At 44.9% G+C, this 20,110-nt stretch overlaps 1 protein-coding gene across 4 annotated transcripts in view; it reads left to right on the top strand.

Annotated features, from left to right (window-relative positions):
- The window catches only part of GLS2 (glutaminase 2), a 69,329-nt gene extending 53,770 nt beyond the window's left edge, over window positions 1–15,559 (top strand). For all 4 annotated transcript variants that reach the window (XM_029594817.1, XM_029594820.1, XM_029594818.1 and 1 more), the window contains 10 exons: window positions 4,612–4,670; window positions 6,041–6,107; window positions 7,767–7,817; window positions 9,099–9,275; window positions 11,732–11,863; window positions 12,027–12,119; window positions 13,030–13,091; window positions 13,535–13,611; window positions 13,689–13,752; window positions 14,666–15,559. In XM_029594817.1, the coding sequence (XP_029450677.1) occupies window positions 4,612–4,670; window positions 6,041–6,107; window positions 7,767–7,817; window positions 9,099–9,275; window positions 11,732–11,863; window positions 12,027–12,119; window positions 13,030–13,091; window positions 13,535–13,611; window positions 13,689–13,752; window positions 14,666–14,831 (948 nt within the window). In that variant the 3' untranslated portion in view covers window positions 14,832–15,559. The remainder of the gene's footprint in view (window positions 1–4,611; window positions 4,671–6,040; window positions 6,108–7,766; window positions 7,818–9,098; window positions 9,276–11,731; window positions 11,864–12,026; window positions 12,120–13,029; window positions 13,092–13,534; window positions 13,612–13,688; window positions 13,753–14,665) is intronic.
- The last annotated feature ends 4,551 nt before the right edge of the window (window positions 15,560–20,110 follow it).

The raw sequence follows: 20,110 nt of genomic DNA, 5'->3' as shown, positions 1-20,110 counted from the left end.
AGAAGAGATAGACACAGGGAGGCGTGGAGACAGCATAGGGTTCACATTGAGGGATTATTATTATTATAGGAGCCAAAGGGTAATTCAGGTAGTTAGGAGGAAAAGTTGCTGGTACTCAGTACCAGCATGTATCTCCTGAAAAAAGCTCTGGCTCTAGATTAATGGTGCGCTTTCAGATGTTTTCAAGCTAGGCTGTGGGTCTCAGCAAGGACATCCATTTTCACCTTTCCTCTTTGTACTGCTGGTGGAACCTTTGACAATAAGCAGTAGGAATCGCCCTCTAAATAGGAGCATAGAGGAAGGGGGAACAGAGCACAAAGTCACACTTTTTGTAGACTATATTCTGTTACGTATTGCTAATCTCATTAATTACTCCTGCTTCTGCTGGCAGTTAAGCTGGGACTTTTCCGGATAAAACCTGGGATTTTAAGTTTCCCAAGGCAGTGAACACCTCCAAGTTATCTGGCTAAGTAGTAGCGAGATAAAACTTATCTGGATAAGCTAGAGGTATTTGGGAGTGGATCAGAGATATCCGGCTAACTTAGTCAAATAATTCCAATATCCGGCATTATCTGGCTAACTTTAATCATATAGGTAAACTAAACAATGTCCCCAAAAAAATACAAAGTGTGAGTGGAAATCAAAATAGTCCTACAATATACCACCTCAACCACAGTTATTTGTATATTGTTATAGATAGACCGTTATACTAAACTTCATCAGTAGAGTGTATTTAAACACCTTAATAGCCTTCAGCCTTATATATAATCATTAGAGATGTGAATCGTGTGATCGATCGTCTTAACGATCGATTTTGGCTGGGGGGGGGAGGGAATCGGATCGTCGCGGTTTTGTTTTTTTTTAAATCGTGTAAATCGTAAATCGGGGGAGGGCGGGAAAACCGGCACACTAAAACAACCCTAAAACCCACCCCGACCCTTTAAAATAAATCCCCCACCCTCCCAAACCCCCCCCAAAATGTCTTAAATTACCTGGGGTCCAGTGGGGGGGGTCCCGGTGTGATCTTCCACTCTCGGGGCATGGGTGCGTTAATAGAAATGGCGCCGGCGCTACCTTTGCCCTGTCATATGACAGGGCAAAGGTAGCGCCGGCGCCATTTTGGTTCCTGTCCCCCGACATCACGAGCGCAGGAGATCGCTCCCGGACCCCCGCTGGACCCCCAGGGACTTTTGGCCAGCTTGGGGGCCTCCTGACCCCCACAAGACTTGCCAAAAGTCCAGCGGGGGTCCGGGAGCAACCTCCTGCACTCGAATCGTATTGCCGTATTGCAAAAGGGCAAAGGTAGCACCGGCGCCATTTCTATTAACGCACCCGTGGCCCGAGAGTGGAAGATCACACCGGGACCCCCCCACTGGACCCCAGGTAATTTAAGACATTTTGGGGGGGTTCGGGAGGGTGGGGGATTTATTTTAAAGGGTCGGGGTGGGTTTTAGGGATATTTTACTGTGCCGGTTTTCCCGCCCTTCCCCCGATTTACGATTTTTGATGATAAATCGGGGGAATTCCTATTGTATATTGCCTCTAACGATTTTTGACGATTTAAAATATATCGGACGATATTTTAAACGTCAAAAAACGATTCACATCCCTAATAATCATAGGTCTTTTTTTTCGCTCTTGATTGTCTAAATCTTTTTATCTTTTTTTGTTATAATTTTCTTGCAAATAAAATAAACCAGTGACCAGTTAAACAGTTATTATGACTTATCTCATTAGGAACAATCCCACTTTCAGATTTCTCATCATTAGTCTTTTCCACAGCTTCTTCAATAAAACTCTTTGAACGTTATTGCCTAGTTCTCCATCAGCAGGAAACACTCATCAAACCACCGCTGACACGGGTCCGTGTTTCGAACATTACGTTCCTCTTCAGGGCTAATCTTCACTCACTTGGTCTATGAGAAACAACTACACTTTTTTGTAGTGCAAGAATATAAATTAATTCCATCAACGCTAAAATACACAATACTCACTGCTGCATGCATTCAGTCAGGAAATGATGTCAGACACCATATTTCAAATAACCACCCCTCTTATTCCTAAAGGTATGTCAATCAACTGACGTTATGACAGTGTCATTGAAACAATTTCATATGAAAGAGTACCAATCCACTTCGTTATTTAGGCCCCTAGGTGATACTGTATCTAAATAATATATCCAACGTTGTTCTCTGAAATTCCCCACCTCTAGGGTTCTTATGCACGTTTTCAGTCACTCTCCATTCAAGATCTGAAAACACATGTGAATGGTCCGCACAATGCTGGACTATTAGTGCTTGTAGTTTACCCGTGGTAATACAGCCATGATGTTCTACAATACATTTATTGATGGAACGTGAAGTGCGTCCAATATATTTTTCTTGCAAGGGCACACAATCATATATATGACATTTGCTGTCTTGCAATCCGTATAACACTGTGCTGAGTATATTCTCTCATTCAAGTCATCACGCCATGTAGGTCCTGTCAGTGTCTGTGCACATACTGAACACTCTTTACATTTCCAATGTCCTTTTTTTGGCGGATGTGACTTGCACCACAGTAAGCTCCTCTGATAACCAGGAGTGCACCACATAGTCCTTGATATTTTTCCCACGTTTATACACTATTAAAGGTCTGCTGATAAAAATAGGATAACTTTGTAGTAAAAACAAATATTTGTGTATCAAAGAAGCCACTGCTCCTGCTTTAGCTGTGTATTTCAAAACACAACCTGTAATATTTTCTTCTTCAAGTGGTCTATAAGCAACTAACTTCTATCAGCATGGAGAGCTGTTTTATATGCCCTTTTTATGATCTTATTCGGATATCCCCGAGTTAATAACCGCCTATATAAAATATCAGATTGTTTGTTTTTTAAAGTCCTGTATGGAGGAGCAAAGATGTCTAAGTCTCAAAAATTGACCCATCGGAAGATTCTCCTTTAAATGTCATGGATGGTAACTAGAAAATTGGAGTAAGGTGTTCTATCGGTTGTCTTATGGAATACCGTTGTACCCAACTTAGATCCTTTTTAAAAAAAATAGTCAGATCAAGATAATTAATGGATTCAAAATCATATGTCATAGAAAATTGTATATTTGGATGTAACGAATTGAGCCATTCAATAAAGAGACCCAGTTGCTCTGTATCTCCCTGCCACAGTACTAGGACATCATCAATATATCTCGCCCAAAGGGCTACCTGTTGGATCCATGTAGCAGAAGATAGATATAGTTGCTCAAATCTGGCCATAAATAAATTGGCCAGAGAAGGGGCCCTTGTCACTCCCATCACCGTTCCGTTTATCTGCTTATAAAACTCCCCCCTAAAATGAAAATAGTTCTCTTTTAAGGCTATAGAAAGCCATGGTTATTATGAAATCAGTGGGAATTCAATGAGGGTGAGCCCGTGTCTCCAAAACATCCCGAATTGCTTCTAAAGCCTCTTGCTGCAAGATACTCGTATATAAAGATGTGATATCAAGGGAAACCAATATCATGTCCTGAGTACCTTGTATTTCATCCAAAATCCTTATGTGAGCCGAATCACGGCCTCAAAAAATAATCCACAAAAGTTAAGGGCTCCAAAATGGAGCCAATGGTTGCCACTATTGGTCTACCTGGTGGTTGTTCCAGATTCTTATGTATCTTAGGCCCCACATAGGAGGACAGAATTCTAGAATGTTTCTGAACAAGATAATTGGCTTCTCTAGAAAATCAGTCTTTTCACCTTTTTCCACCTCCTTTTTTTTATACCTTTTTTTATATTAGCTGTTGGATCTCCATTTAATTTCTCATAACTGATGACCTATGATTATATATAAAGATGAAGGCTATTAAGGTGTTTAAATACACTCTACTGATGAAGCCTAGTATGACGGTCTGTCTATAACAATATACAAATAACTGTGGTTGAGGTGCTATATTGTAGCCAGTTAAACTTAGCCAGATAGCTTTGACTTTATCCAGGTATGTTCAATGGCGCACATAATCGGCAGTGTTCCATTGAATATCCCAAACAAGTTAGCTCTCTAACTTTGCTGTTCAATATTGAGCTCTCTGTGACCAGAATTTTTCGGGCCATGGACCCGCCCTATTATGTAGAGATGTTTATATTGCATGATGACAGACATTCAAGTCTTTCCCTTTTTGTTCCATATTTATTTGTGATACATGGGATACAATTGAATTTTGACTTCATGATACATGCGTATGGGTTGTTGATTTTTTTTTTATGCTGTTGTTGTACAACAGTTATGTACTGTACCAAGACTTAATAAAGCTTTGGAAATAAAAAAAAAAAACCAGCACATTTTGACTTTGTGTGTTTAAAACTACACTATTTAATTATTTTAAATATTTCTAGACTTCATTTCATTATCATCACCATTATTAAAATCTTGGCCTTTTACATGTGTCTCACCGTAGAAGCAAGTGTGGCTGTGAGGCACTCTCCCACCCCTGAGGGTGAAATGCATAGAGGATGCCAGGATTTTTAGGAGAGCCCTGCCTCAGCTGCCAGTGGTATCTCTTGAGGCAGACAGAGCTGGAGCCTGAGCCATGCGAGGAGCTGACAACCCTCTCTGCCTTGTGATTGTCTTCTCTGCAGGTGATGCAGTTCCTGACCAAGATGACAGGGAATGAATATGTGGGATTCAGCAACTCAACGTAAGGGCTCAACTTTGCTTTCACGGGAGTTTTCCCTCCCTCCCGTTGTGAGAGGCAGATTATTATCAGCTAACTTAGAATAACAAGGATAGGCTGCACCACTTCTGGTAGCACTGTCCTATCCCGTCCTGTTGATTATTGATGGAGGCTGGTTCTGATTCTACAAATTCTAGTATAGCAGGAATCAGAATGTTACCAGACTGACTGATAATCTGGAGCCCTAAAAGGATGTGTGCTTCAGCCTCAAGTGGCAGTCTTGTGCTAGTTTGCCTCCCTCCCTTCTGGGTAAGGGATCTCCTGTCGCACCAGGTTGCACTGCTGGTCCAAGAAAGACGAGGTAGTGTTTTTGGACACAGTTCCTAAAATGTATAAAATTGCAGTTTGGTCAATGCATTTGAAATCAAAATGATCTATCCTCACGTTCCGAGATTGGCTGCACAATGGAGCGAAGATCTGGGAGAGAATGTACAGGATGAGAATATTAGTCGGGCCTTTGCATTGTTGTATAAAGATTTATCTGCTAATTTGAAATTCAGTATAAATTACTTCATAGGGTTTATGTTACCAGGGTCTTAGGGGTTAAAATGAAACGCTGGGACTCTGAATTGTATCTCAAATGTAATATTCAGACAGGAACTCTGTCATATGTTTACTGGCTGCCATTAGCTGCAGTCTTTTTGGAACCAAATTGTGTTTTTGGAAAACATTTTGGGCCGTGATGTGCCTTGGTTGGGTTTCCTAAACTATTTATATTTAATGGACAGAAATTTACAACTGCCATGGGGGGGAATTCCTTGCAGTTGCTCTATTGCTGGCAAAGAAATCACTTCTTTTATGCTGGAAAATGGATGCATTACCAACGTTTCGCCAACGGAAAGATTTAATGCAACAAAATGCATTAAAGGGCTTTCCTATCTCTGCAGGGGTATTTTCAAATTTGGGCTAAAGTTACCAAAGTCAATTGGTTATGTTTTGTTATTGTATTTTAGCAGCTAAGGGCAACCTTGGCCATTTGGTGAGTGTGTGTGGTATGAATGTGGTGTGTTTGAAGGGGGACGTAACAAAATATGAGTCATGTTAACAACATCCTTATTAGGAAGCCATTTTTGTGACAAGAAGTCTTGTTGTATAAGTTTGGGAATGTAAATGTTCTAATGACTTTAATAAAGAGATGTTAAAAAAAAAAAAAAAAGAAAAAGAAAGAAAGCTGAGGGAGTGCTAGGCTAGAAGTGAAGCTGTATCTCTGCTCACAGAGATACAGCCGGGCAACAAGATTAAAGAGGCAGACGGGTGAGCAGAGCTGGCAGGAGAGCGCAGGCAGCAAGGGGACCTCATCACTGATCACTGCTGCTCATTGTTTACATTGGTAGGTTTCAGTCAGAGAAGGAGACTGGAGATCGAAACTACGCCATTGCCTACTATCTGAAGGAGAAGAAGGTAAAGTGAGGCTGTGCAGACACAGCCCCCATTCCTGGGAGAGTCCTGTCCTCCCAGTCGCAGCACCCACTGCCACCCCCCCCCCCGACCACTGCATACAGTGGAGCGCCTTCCAGTGCACCTCACTGTGACAGGAGAGGGCAGTTTCAACAACTAATATCCGCCCAGCACATACTGTAAGTAAAATATAATTAGCCACATGCTACAAGGGTTAGGATCAATGGCCTCTCTACCCTTTGCTCTCACTTTGCCATGATGTAATACAACACTAGTCTATTTATACCTCTCTACTGTATGCTTCTACTGTTACACTTAAGGAAGGAGGGGTTGGCATTTTTTTGGGGGGGGGGGGAGAGGGGGCTGGCTCAGCTGTTTCCTTCTGCCTCTTTTGAGCTTCTAGCCTCAATTGGACTCTGATTCAGCTGGGACTATGGCACCACTAAGCCATCATCCATAACTATCTTTTTCCCCAGTGCTACTCTCCTCCCGCCCCCGCCGCCCCCACCCCCCCCATCCCTGTTTCCACCTAGCCCAGCCATTGCAGCCTCTAGTCCTCAGCCAGGAGCCACAAGGCACAGCCCCCCCTCTGCAACCTGGCAGAGCGGATACTGCTGCTGCACGACAGCCGTCTTTCATTCTGCACCTTTCCTACAGCTGAGCAGTAAGAGAGAGCGATCGCTGGCTTCTGAGGGGAAAGGTGCTGTGTCCAGTGGTCAACTGAGGGGGGACGCTCCAGATTAGTCATTTTATCTGTTTGCTGATGAGATTTTTCACCTGTTAGAGAGACAGCTCTCCATGCCTGTCCTGCCTTGCTGACAGCCTTCAGCTTACTTTGGAGTCAATTTTCAAAGGGTATATAGGTATCTAACTTTAGGAGTTAGGCACCTAAATCAGTCCCTTTGAAAACCAACTAGAGCTGAGAGCCTAAATTTACAATCCAAGTTTCACTCTGAATCTAAATTTAGGGAGCTACAAGGAGCGTGGCTGCAGGTCGGAGTTAGGGCAGAGAAAAAGAGTTAGGTGCTTAGCACTGCTTGTCAGCACTTGGAACCTATCTTAAGGGCCTAAATCTAGGCAAATGAATACCAGCCCTAAATGCAGGAGCCTAAAGTTAGGTGAATTTTCAGCTGAAAATCATCCTAAATGCAGGATCCTAATTTAGGGGCTCAGCACTTCTTTTAATTGAGCTCTTTTGAACATTTTTAAGCACATGATTGAGACGGAACCTTCTAGGGCTGTGGTGAGCAAAGTTTTCCGACGAAAACCCCCCACTCCTTTTGAGGTGGCTCTTCCCCCTCTGAGTTTCCTCTCTCCTGGACACACCTTTCAGATTCTTTTACCCATCATTTTTCGCCAAGGGTAGAGTGGCGGCAGCATGCCATGGGCAAGAGTAGCAGCCACAGGTATCGGTGTCCCCCTGCCCATGCTGCTTCTAATCCCGCCAGTCTGGCTTCAGTGGCAGGGAAGAGGGGAAGCTGGAGGCACGATTTGGTGGTCGCCGAGCCCTCCTTTGGATCTCCTTCATCCCTCCCAATTTGTGCACTTCTGTTCAAGAAAGCCTTGCCCTGGATATTGGACATTGGGACCCTCCCTTCCCTAGAGCTGTATGCTGTGTGAGGCTGTACTTAGAGGAATAAGCTGTATGCTCTCCCATTACAGTGCTTCCCCAATGAGGCAGACATGATGGCGGCCCTGGATTTTTACTTTCAGGTAAATGAGGCGTTTGTTTTGTTTCTAATGTTCATCTGAATCCATCCCAGGGGACATGGAAATCTAGTTTAGGTTCTCAGAGCTGCCAGGCATCAGATTACCAAATGAAGGGGTGGGTCTGTAGGAGGACCTTGCGAGACTGGAAGATTGGGCTTCCAAATGGCAGATGAAATTTAACATGGACAAGCGCAAAGTGATGCTTATAGGGAAAAATAACTCTCGCTGTAGTTACACAATGTTATTTCTAGCTTAGGAGTTACCACCCAGGAAATAGATCTAGGTGTCATAGTGGATAATACTTTGAAATCGTCGGCCCAGTGTGCTGTGGCGATCAAAAAAGCAAACTGAATGTTAGGAATTATTAGGAAGGGAATGAAAAATAAAACAGAGGATGTCATAATGCCTCTGTATCGCTCCATAGTGAAACTACACCTTGAATACTGTGAGCAATTCTAGTAACCGCATCTCAAAAAGGATATAGTTGCACTGGAGAAAGTGCAGAGAAGGGCAACCAAAATAAGGGGCATGGAGCGGCTCCTCTATGAGGAAAGGCTAAAGAGGGTAGGGCTGTTCAGTTTGGAGAAGAGACGACTGAGGGGGGATATGACAAAAGTCTACAAAATCAAGAAAGGACTTGAACAAGTTAATGTAAATCGGTTTACTCTCTCAGATAATAGAAGGACCAGGGGGCATGCCATGAAGTTAGCAAGTAGCTCATTTAAAACAAATTGAAGAAAATTCTTTTTCACTCGGTGCATAGTTAAGCTCTGGAATTCATTTCCAAAGGATGTGGTTACAGCAGGTAGTGTAACTGGGTTTAAAAAAGGTTTGGATAAATTCCTAGAGGATAAATCCATAAACTGCTATGACAGTAGTTAATAAGCAATAGTAGCTTGTGATCTATCTAATGTTTGGGTACTTGCCAGGTACTTGTGACTTGGAATGGTCACTGTTGGAAACAGGATGCTGGGCTTGATGGACCCTTGGACTGACCCAGTATGGCAGTTCTTATGACTTGTATAAAATAATAAAATAAAACCTTTCAGCATTTTAACAGGATAATCTTGGAATTAATGAGTGCAACGGGGAAGAGAGTGTACACACATGCACACAACCCTCCCTTGTTTCAAGTAAAAATGACTTTCTGTGGCTTTCCATGAATGGCATTTCTGGTTGGAGAAAGCGCCACTGATAAAATGATCAGAGGGGGGATAAGGTTTTCCGCTAGGTTGTAATGTGTCTCCTCTCCTCCCTTCCTTCCTTCTTCCCCGCCTCTTGCAGCTCTGCTCCATTGAGGTGACGTGCGAGTCAGGCAGTGTGATAGCCGCCACGCTGGCGAACGGTGGAATCTGCCCCATCACAGGGGAGCGGCTGCTCAGTGCCGAGGCGGTGCGGAGCACTCTGAGCCTCATGCACTCGTGCGGGATGTACGACTTCTCCGGCCAGTTTGCCTTCCATGTGAGTGTTAACTTCATCCGCTGCACTGTCCCGACACGATGAGGCGGTAGAACCAGGAGAGAAGGCTGCCTTAGAAAAAGGGGGTTACCCCCCCCCCCCCCTTCCAACTGCTGCAGGAGCTTGTTCTGTATGCACAAGGAAAGAGTTTCCATCAATGGATAAGATATAAATAATGCACAAGATAAGCAATCATTTGTTTCGTCCCCACCAGACGCATGGGTATCTGTCCCCCTACCAGTAGATGGAGTCAGAGAAGAACTAGAGAGCTGAACTACCCTATGGAAGATCTCTATGCAGCCTGTAGCTGCCCAGTACTCTTAATCTCCAACCGATGGCAGTCATATAAGACCTGTGCAGTTGGAAGAAGCCCGAAGAAAATTGCTTCTAGAGGCAGGACAGCTAGTCTCCCCAAAGTTGAGTAGGGCTCGGGGGAAGGGAGTGGCTCCTGACTGAATTTGGTCCACCAACTATGGGAGGGTTGACGGGCAGAGAGGAGTCTGACTGTCCTCCACCCATCCTTTTTCCCAACCCCTAGAAAAAAAAAGTTAATAAAATAGAGGCAGATTGAACCTTTAGCTCCCTATAGGCCTTGAATAAAGTTGTTGAAGATATAAAAGAAAAAGGAAGAAACAAGAAGAACTGAAGCTCTGGCTGATAAGGCTACAGTGCTGTCTTCTCCTGACATTAAGATCAGAGGTTGAGGGGGTCAAAAAGAGTGTGCGCCTGCAGCTGGTTGATGGCCTGTGTCAGCCACAAAGGTTGGTGCAGCACCAAAGCGTTACGTGCACCAGATGGAGGCAACATTGTGGCCCTAGCTGAGCGTAGGAAGTGCTGTTTGGCCTGCGGGGTCCCCTGTTGCTTGTGGCTGCATCAAGGATGTTGGCAAGCCCTAAGAGAGCACGGAGGAGTCTCCTCAGCTCAAGATAGGTGTGGGGAGGAGTTCTCCCACATCAAGCTCAGTCCCGGCTGCTGGCTCAGTGGCAGGTTTCTTCAGGTTGGGGTGAGGAGGGGAACCTGCCCTACCAGAATCTGCACTCATTTTGCCCTCAGACAGCCATAGGGATTAATTTCTAGGATCTCCCGGCCTTTTGCCAGTGGAAAAAGGCTGGGCCACCATATGGAGAGGGAGGTCCTAGTGAGATCACTGGGAATTTTGCATGGCTGTGATCTCCTGGGCCTTTATCCCCCGGATTTGTGCTTTTGTTGCACGAAGCCTTCTGTTTCAGGGAGGAGGGTTCCCACAGCGCCTGCTGACTCTCCTGCCACTTCCTCTGCAGTCCCCTCCTGCCCTCCTGCCTTGCAGGGGCCCCCAACATGGGCCATAGATAAGAGGCCCAGATTGGAGCCTGAACTGGACCAGCGATGTGTAGCTTCTAGGCTGGAGTCCTGATGTTTGGGTTTAAAGGGTTTGGAAAGCCAGGTTAGTGATCTCAGGGGAGTGAGCTTGGAGGAGGGTGAGATTCCAGCAGCGGAGGGTGATGATCCGTCGATAGCACACTTCTCAGTGATTACGCAGGCTGTATATCTGAGGAACTGGCAGAGGGCAGCAAGGAGGCTGGGGATCCTATTCTGGAAGGTTAGCCACTGTTTATTTCTGGCGTTAGTAGCATGGGATGTATTTATTGTTTGGTACTTGCCAAGTACTTGTATCCTGGATTGGCCTCTGTTGGAAACAGGATGCTGGGCTGGATGGATCCTTGATCTGACCCAGTCTGGCAACTTCTTGTGTTCTTATGCTGAAGCCTGTGAAAGTATTCCCTATATATTGGACTATTAGGGCTTTCATTTCAGCAGCGTGGGAACGCTCTTGAGGTCAGCCTCAAAGTGAGCAGAGTGATGGGTAAATTGTATCCTCTGACCAGCCAAGAGAAGGAGAAGCTTAACGTCCCTAAGGTGGATGTGCTGGTGTCGGTGTCATGGAAGACGGCACATTGCTGAAGGATGCACCAGACAGGAAGACTGAGCCTCTTCTCAAATAGGATTTCAAAGTAACTGTACTGGTGCTGTATGCAGCAGGTATATGTCTAGGAACTGTTTACACTGTTTTGGGTGGGGGGAAGAGCCTTCTAAACATGATTACACAAGCTCTAGAGGTATAGAAACTCCGGCTAGAGAAGAACTGTAGGTACTTTGCATTGCTAACTGCAATTTCTGGTTAAGGGAAAAACGCACTCTCTCTCTTCCTCCCTCTCCACAATTTTTTCCTTTAGTGAATGAAATGCTGGAAATGATAGAGGAATGCCCCCCCGCCCCCCCCCGGTCAGAAAAGGGACACGAACCAGATACTTCCTGTCAACGAGGACGTCCTCTGACCATAAACCACAAATTTGACCTTGTGCAGGGCCGAGTACCTCGCCAGCACTTTTCATGATGCCAAATGCTAGAAGAGAGAATATGATGCAGAACAGAGGGCGGACAGGTCTGGGGGAGCTTAATCCTGTCTCTGTGCTCCGTAGGTGGGACTGCCAGCAAAGTCGGGCGTGTCGGGAGCCGTTCTGCTTGTGGTGCCCAATGTCATGGGAGTGTTCTGCTGGTCACCCCCCCTGGATAAAGTGGGCAACAGCCTCAGAGGCATTCAGTTCTGCCAGGTGCGTTTGCTTCACCCACTCATGACCATAATGCATGTGTGCACCCAGACCTCCATGCTCACATGTGAATAGCAGCTGACACAACCCTGTGAATGCATGCATGTACACACTCATTCCCCAGTGCTTGTGTAGTAAACAGACATCGCTTTGTCCTCTGCCCTAGGAACTAACCTCGCTCTTCAATTTCCACAACTACGACAACCTACGGCACTGCGCTAGGAAGTTGGACCCGCGCCGGGAGCATGGCGAAGTCAGAGTGAGAGCCCCAGAATACATACTGTCTCAGAAGATGCAAACCCCTCAGCAAGGGCGGCAAGAATCCCAGCTTCCAGCACGGAGGAGATTCAGCTAGCAAGGGATGGACAAACCTCCCGAAATATAATCAGGGATGAGCAAATTCTAAGGGGGAGGGTGTCTTTTTTTTTTTCTTCCTTTTCTTCTTCTCAGACTTGAGGCCCCCATACTGACGAGAAGGCTAGAGCAGGGGTGGGCAATTCTGCTCCTCGAGGGCCACAGACCTGTGGGGTTTTCAGGATATCCCTAATGAATATGCACGAAAGATTTGCATACAACTGAAGCAGAGTGCATGCAAACCTCCCTCGTGCATCGTCATTACAGCTATCCTGCAACCTGACTGGTTTGCAGCCCTCACGGACCTGAATTACCCACCTTGGACTAGAGGGAAAATTCTCCTCCAAGACTGAACCCCAGCACTGCTGTTCTGTTGCAGAGGTCCTCTTCCATCAGTGAGATCTGCGTGCATCTCCTAGAGGATGTTTCCTAATCCTAACCATCCCTGACAGTACTGTGGCACCTATTAGGCCATAGGCCAGGGATGACCAACTCCAGTCCTCCAGCACCACAACCAGGCCAGTTTTCAGGATATTCACCCATGAATATGCTTGAGATTGCATGCATTTCCTCCACTGTATGCCAAGTCTGTCTCATGCATATTCAATGTGGATATCTTGAAAACCTGGTTGGGTTGTGGCCCTTGAGAACAGGAGTTGGCTACCCCTGCCATAGGCGTTGGGGGGTCACTAGCAGCAGCAGTGATGTCCAAAGGAATCAAAATAATTTTACAGTTATGTGCACACTTTTTACCTTTTTTTTTTTTGGGTTAAGTTTTTGCCGATATATTAATTTTTGCGTTTCTGTTTCACTAGAACCAAACGGTGGTGAATCTGCTGTTTGCTGCATATAGCGGTGATGTGTCAGCTCTGAGAAGGTAAACTTAGCCATCAGCAAGGGGAGACCACTCTTCCCCTCCCCGCTTCAGGGAAAACCTTCACTCCCATCCCCTTCCTCATTATAAGGGTGATCTCCACATGCCTCCATAGAGTTAGAAGTGGAACCCTCTTATTAATTTCCAAATCAGTCCTATTGCACTTTTTACTTTAGTGTTTGAAAACCCATGAAAGCGCCGTCAGAAGTGGGGGAAGTAGGCTGGAGTCTTGTGTCAGAACAGCTCTGGAAATCTGGGGCTCACAGGAGAGGCGGGGTAGTGTGATAACAGCTTGACTCTGGAAGCATCAGCATGGTCCGATCTCCTGTAACTTAAAAAAAGGGGTGAATTCCAGGTACTGTTTGTATACCGGCTGTGTCCTGCTACGGGGGTTTGGGTTTGCATAGTCTGAGTCACTCTGCTCTCGCTCTTGTCTCCACCCGTAGGTTCGCCCTGTCTGCCATGGACATGGAGCAGAAGGATTATGATTCCCGCACAGCTCTGCATGTGGCTGCTGCAGAAGGTATTGTAGTGACATGCACTGACTTCTACAGCCACACAAGAGCTGCACTCATGGGGGGGTTTTCTCTTCTGTATTAGGGCACCTGGATGTGGTGAAGTTCCTGGTGGAGGCTTGCAGGGTGAATCCATTTGTTAAAGACAGGTAAGGGGGGGTGGGGGGTGTCTTGTGCAATCTCTGTCCAGGGAGGGGGGGGGGGGGGGGAGGATGAGGAATCTAGCAGTCAGAGGGTCCTTTGTTGTCGGTTGATACTGATTTTCACCCATAAATTTCAAGATTTTTCCAAAAGTGACAAGCAGTTTAAAGCAATAGTCACCCTAATTTTAGGATGATTAAAAAGCTGCAGCGTTTCAAGGTATCCGGTCACTGATGGAAGCCAGTGTGGATTAAAGTGCATGCTGTATTTCAAGTGCCACCTATGCCATGCTTTAAGTCCCACCTCCTCACCCCCCTAAGCAGCCAAAGTGCCTGCTGTCTGGTGCCACAAATGCATTTCAAGCAAGCCCTGTCCACCAGAAGCACTTCCTGGCAGGCTCCCTGGCCCTGCACCAAAGCAGAAGTGCAGTGCTGCAGAGCATGAGAGCCTCAGTAAGCAGGCTCTGAAGGAGAGAGGAGAAGCCTGGTACTACCACCAGTAAAGATAAAGATAAATGCTGTTGTAGTGCTGGGAGGCGGTGGGGTAAAGAGGGAGGGACATGCTAGATCAGGGATGGGGCTGGAGAGAGGGATGCTGCTGAGTGGATGAATCTGCTGTCCACAAAAATAAACTCAGATAGTCATCTGGAAACCTGAGTCAATTTTTTCAACTGATTTTCTGATTTGTTTTGTCATAATAAGCCCCGATACATTCCCATGAAAAATAAAGAATAAAAATACAAAATGAAGGTCCCTAAGCATTCATTATTTAAAACAGTAAAAACATGCACCTCCCCCCCCCCCTACTCTTAACTGTGTTTTGGGAAGGAGTGACAAAAGAAAAACACATTTACAGGCTCCTGAGCACTCTGGCCCAGAATATATTGCACTAATTCTGTTCTCTCTCTCTTGCCCCCTGTAGATGGGGTAACATCCCACTGCAAGATGCCATCCAGTTTAATCATCTGGAGGTGGTGAAGCTACTGCAGGATTACCAGGAGACTTACAGTGCATTCCTGCAGCAGGATGCAGCTGCACCAGCCTCAGCAGAGGATGTGTCAAAAGAAAACCTGGAAAGCATGGTGTAGTGCATGCTGTGCAGTGTCTCCAGTGAGGCAGCGCCCTGCCGCTCCTCTTCCTCCCACCTTCCACACACGCTGCTCCTGGGCCCCAACCTTTTACTATAACTGAGTCCACCCACATTTCCAATGAGCCTCATTCCCGGAGGTCACACTTCAGCTGCCTATAGCCTCACCCCTTTGCATGTACCCGAGTGCTGCTAAGGGGAGCAGGAGAGGGGGGGCCTGCTGTGGAACAGCACTGTAGTTTGCTTATGCTTATTCTGAAAGGAGAAGCTGTGGAGAAATTCAAACACTTGTGCAACAAACCTTGGTAAGAAGGAAGCAATGGATGTCTTCACTGCCAGCTGCCACTTTTTCTTTCAACCTTTTACTACTTACCCGTAGAATGATCAATGTTATAGAAATGTTATAGGCCTTCTCTGGGACTCTGTCACAAGCAGCACCGCAACATCACCCGAGAAACAGACAAGAGACTAACAATGATCAAGGAGGTTCTTTAGCCATCCAAATGCTCAACCATTAGCACAATGGAAAAAGATGCTTTTAAGTGACAATTAACCAACCAGAGGCTTTTTAATGAAGAGTAAGGCAGTAAAATATTCTTTTTTTTTTCCCCCCCAAATATGCCCATGGGCAGCAGTGGTACTTTAGCTACAAAGAAAAAACTTCTACACACCAAAATGCTCCCCTATGACATAAGGCGAAGGTTTTGGCTTTTACTGCTTTAGGGGGAAGGTCAGTTCACAAAACTCACCAGTGGGCAGCAGTGTTCAAGGCCTGTGCTGCCACTGCCACCCCTGCAGCGGTTCTGTGGTTTCTTTAGTACCCAGTGGCAGTTACTGGCACTAAAAAAAAATAAAAAGTTATGCCAAAGTCCTAACCTCTGAGCCCTAGCTGGAAAAAAAGAAGTTAGATGTTTAGAAGCCAGAGACATTCTAAGATGAAGCATTTCTATGTTCTTTATTTGTATAGGCAAATGGTTCACACGGGTATAAATACATATTTATAAAAAGAAAGATTACAAAATTATTTTGCTTATAGGGAGGGGGAAAAAAACCCTCCGATAATTTGCTAATTTAAAAAAGTTGCAGATCTTCAGCAAAGACCTCTTGTCATGAAAGTGTGTGGCTTTGGCAGCAGCACGTACCTGCTTTATAAGGAAGGCTTTTCAAAAACAGCAGGAGACACATCAGATACTGCAACTTCAAGCTCTATTAGGCACCTGCCTGCCGATGACCGGTTACTGCAGATGTTTGCGTTTCCTATGCTGTAAATTATATGCAGTTATTTTTATTTATATTCCACCTGTAGCCCCAAACAGTATCGCAAAATCCTTTAAGTACTGAAAAGATACAGGCCTGCAGCCACCTCCGGAGTGGCCCTTACCCACCACACAACAGCCTTTTAAAGCAAGTGAGCAATAAAGTTATTGTTAACCAAAACCAAGGGCAAAAAAACTACATATAATCCCCACTCTCTCTTTTAGGCGTCTCCTGTACCTCTAAATATCTGCCAGGTCACTCTATTTTTTTTTTTTGGCAAATGTTAACCAGAACACAGATTCCCCAGATTCCTCGGTGTTGGTAACAGAGCTGGGATTAAAACTCTGGATTCCACTGACTCCAGGGCTGAACACTACTACTGTTTCTCGCCACACGTCACTTCCCATGGAAGAAAGGGGGGAAGAGGCATCCTGCTAACACCCCAATCCCTATTCGGTTCTATGGCACCTGGAATACTTTCCTAACCAATGGCCCAGGACATTGCTCTTCCTTATGGGGGTGCAATTGGCCCCTCCTGCTATAAACAGCATTAGCCCCTTACAAACAGACTAAAGGAAGATAAAATTGCTGAGCCCAAGGGTGGAGGGCGATCACTTCTCAGGGTGGAGGACTACAAGTCATGTCTATCAGAAAGCACACAGTGGTCTCCCTTTGACATTCCTCTCCTGCCCCTCCATGCTCAGGTCCCAAACTTCTCCTTGACCCTGATATAATGGACATCTTCTACATTGTACTCCACAAGGCATGCCATGTGAATGTAGTCCAAAAAAAGCAGACTAGCCTTCAAATATAATCACCAAATAGATATCGATTATGGGATATGAGCAAAAAACTGACGAGTTTTTTTTTTTTATTTCAAAAAATAAAAGCTCAAGAACAAACTAAAGAAGATGGCATCAGAATTAAACGGTGTTGCCTGGTATACATCCCTGCCTCTCGCCATGCCATGGGCCACAAGCGGTATCAGCAACAACACCTAAATTGTCAGTCATCTTGGCGTTTGGTCGCCATTTTTACCCCGGCTGATACGGTTTATATATTGTTAGATTGAAGAGTTCTGACCCTTGTTGGGGGCATCTCACTACCCGCTCCTAAGTTGCCCCCGAAGCAGGCGAATTATTTCATCCAAACATGGGCTCATGTCGGGCACTTTGAGCACCTATGGAGCCAGCTAGAAGGGACAGGCTTGGGGTTTCATTTTGAATATACAAGGTAAGTGCTTCTCCATATTTTGTGATGTGTATTTTTTTTTTAACATTCTGTGTTTTTGGCTAGTGGTGGGTGTAACATGTGGTACTTAATTAGCTGCTAGAAATGTGTTTATTCTATTCAGTAAGATAATGTTGGAACCAGCAGATGACTGACGATTTAGGTGTTGTTGCCGATACCGCTTGTGGCCCATGGCGTGGCGAGAGGCAGTGGATGTATACCAGGCAACACCGTTTAATTCTGATGCCATCTTTAGTTTGTTCTTGAGCTTTTATTTTTTGAAATAAAAATACTTATTTTTTTTTTTTTTGCTCATATCCCGTAATTGATATCTAGTATGTGGAGTACAATGCCATCACCAACGCTGCAGGCCATTCAGAGTGCTGAGGGTGAAGTAACTGGAGCTATTCGTGACAGCATGAACCCTTTTTCGGGTTGCTCTGAAGAACACAAAGCCCAAGTGCAGCAGCCATGTCTGCACCATTTCGTTGGTACATGTGGGCAGGGCTCCCAAGGAAGCTGATAAAACAGGCAGCTTGTACCACATGCGGGCTGTTTTCTAACCCACCATGGCTCTAAGATGTTACATGAAGGGTTTCCTGTAATCGAAAGGAAAAATGCAGCCAAAGTTAACACTGGAACTGCTGTTATATACTATCTGGCTCTAATTCTGACTCTGGGTTGCTTTCTTTACCTCTCCTTGAAATGTACAGGGTTTTGATTTTAAGTGGTTTCTCAACATACCAGCTGTCTGTCAATAAAGCAGATTTATTCTGAGCTACCATTTTTTTTTTTTAAAGCTAACAAAGAAGTTGAATGCCAAAAAGGCATCCATCCATTGTACCTGAAGACTTGAGGATAGCTAACGTAACTCCAATATTTAAAAAGGGCTCCAGGGGCAATCCGGGAAACTACAGACCAGTTAGCCTGACTTCAGTGCCAGGAAAAATAGTGGAAAGTGTTCTAAACATCAAAATCACAGAACATATAGAAAGACATGGTTTAATGGAACAAAGTCAGCATGGCTTTACCTAAGGCAAGTCTTGCCTCACAAATCTGCTTCACTTTTTTGAAGGAGTTAATAAACATGTGGATAAAGGTGAACCGGAAGATATAGTATACTTGGATTTTCAGAAGGCGTTTGACAAAGTTCCTCATGAGAGGCTTCTAGGAAAAGTAAAACATCATGGGATAGGTGGCGATGTCCTTTCGTGGATTGCAAACTGGCTAAAAGACAGGAAACAGAGAGTAGGATTAAATGGACAATTTTCTCAGTGGAAGGGAGTGGACAGTGGAGTGCCTCAGGGATCTGTATTGGGACCCTTACTTTTCAATATATTTATAAATGATCTGGAAAGAAATACGACGAGTGAGATAATCAAATTTGCAGATGACACAAAATTGTTCAGAGTAGTTAAATCACAAGCAGATTGTGATAAATTGCAGGAAGACCTTGTGAGACTGGAAAATTGGGCATCCAAATGGCAGATGAAATTTAATGTGGATAAGTGCAAGGTGATGCATATAGGGAAAAATAACCCATGCTATAATTACACAATGTTGGGTTCCATATTAGGTGCTACAACCCAAGAAAGAGATCTAGGTGTCATAGTGGATAACACATTGAAATCGTCGGTACAGTGTGCTGTGGCAGTCAAAAAAGCAAACAGAATGTTGGGAATTATTAGAAAGGGAATGGTAAATAAAACGGAAAATGTCATAATGCCTCTGTATCGCTCCATGGTGAGACCGCACCTTGAATATTGTGTACAATTCTGGTCGCCGCATCTCAAAAAAGATATAATTGCGATGGAGAAGGTACAGAGAAGGGCTACCAAAATGATAAGGGGAATGGAACAACTTCCCTATGAGGAAAGACTAAAGAGGTTAGGACTTTTCAGCTTGGAGAAGAGACGACTGAGGGGGGGATATGATAGAGGTGTTTAAAATCATGAGAGGTCTAGAACGGGTAGATGTGAATCGGTTATTTACTCTTTTGGATAGTAGAAAGACTAGGGGGCACTCCATGAAGTTAGCATGGGGCACATTTAAAACTAATCGGAGAAAGTTCTTTTTCACTCAACGCACAATTAAACTCTGGAATTTGTTGCCAGAGGATGTGGTTAGTGCAGTTAGTATAGCTGTGTTTAAAAAAGGATTGGATAAGTTCTTGGAGAAGTCCATTACCTGCTATTAAGTTCACTTAGAGAATAGCCACTGCCATTAGCAATGGTAACATGGAATAGACTTAGTTTTTGGGTACTTGCCAGGTTCTTATGGCCTGGATTGGCCACTGTTGGAAACAGGATACTGGGCTTGATGGACCCTTGGTCTAACCCAGTATGGCATTTTCTTATGTTATGTTCTCTTTTAAGGGATCACACTGGCTTCCCATGCGGCTCTGCAGTTTGGTATCAAATCAGCTTCATTCTCAGCTGTGTGTCTTTCAAGTATAACTTTTGAGAGCTGCTTTCAGTTTAGGGGGTAGGGAATAGCACTTACTATACTTTTCCTATAGTAAAATCTACACTGTCCCCACTTACCCATACCTCTAGTACTTCATACCTTTTTCCCTAGAGAGACCATACACAGCGGGTCCCTGAAGAAGGCCAAATGGGAAGGAATTGGGAAAAGATTCCTTGATGTGAGCCAGATGCTACTGAGTCATACCGTATGCTTGCAGGCTGCACAACAGCACCGTAGTGCTGACACGCTACTTTTAAAAACCTTTTTCTGCAGGAATAAAAGAAGGAAAACAGTCCTGTTCAGCAACCTACCCTTCCTCGCCACTCC

This window comes from Rhinatrema bivittatum, chromosome 3 (assembly GCF_901001135.1).
Source record: "Rhinatrema bivittatum chromosome 3, aRhiBiv1.1, whole genome shotgun sequence".
Classification (NCBI taxonomy): Eukaryota; Metazoa; Chordata; class Amphibia; order Gymnophiona; family Rhinatrematidae; genus Rhinatrema; species Rhinatrema bivittatum.
The sequence above is the reverse complement of the archived record's forward strand: the minus strand, read 5'-3'. Positions and strand labels throughout refer to the sequence as shown.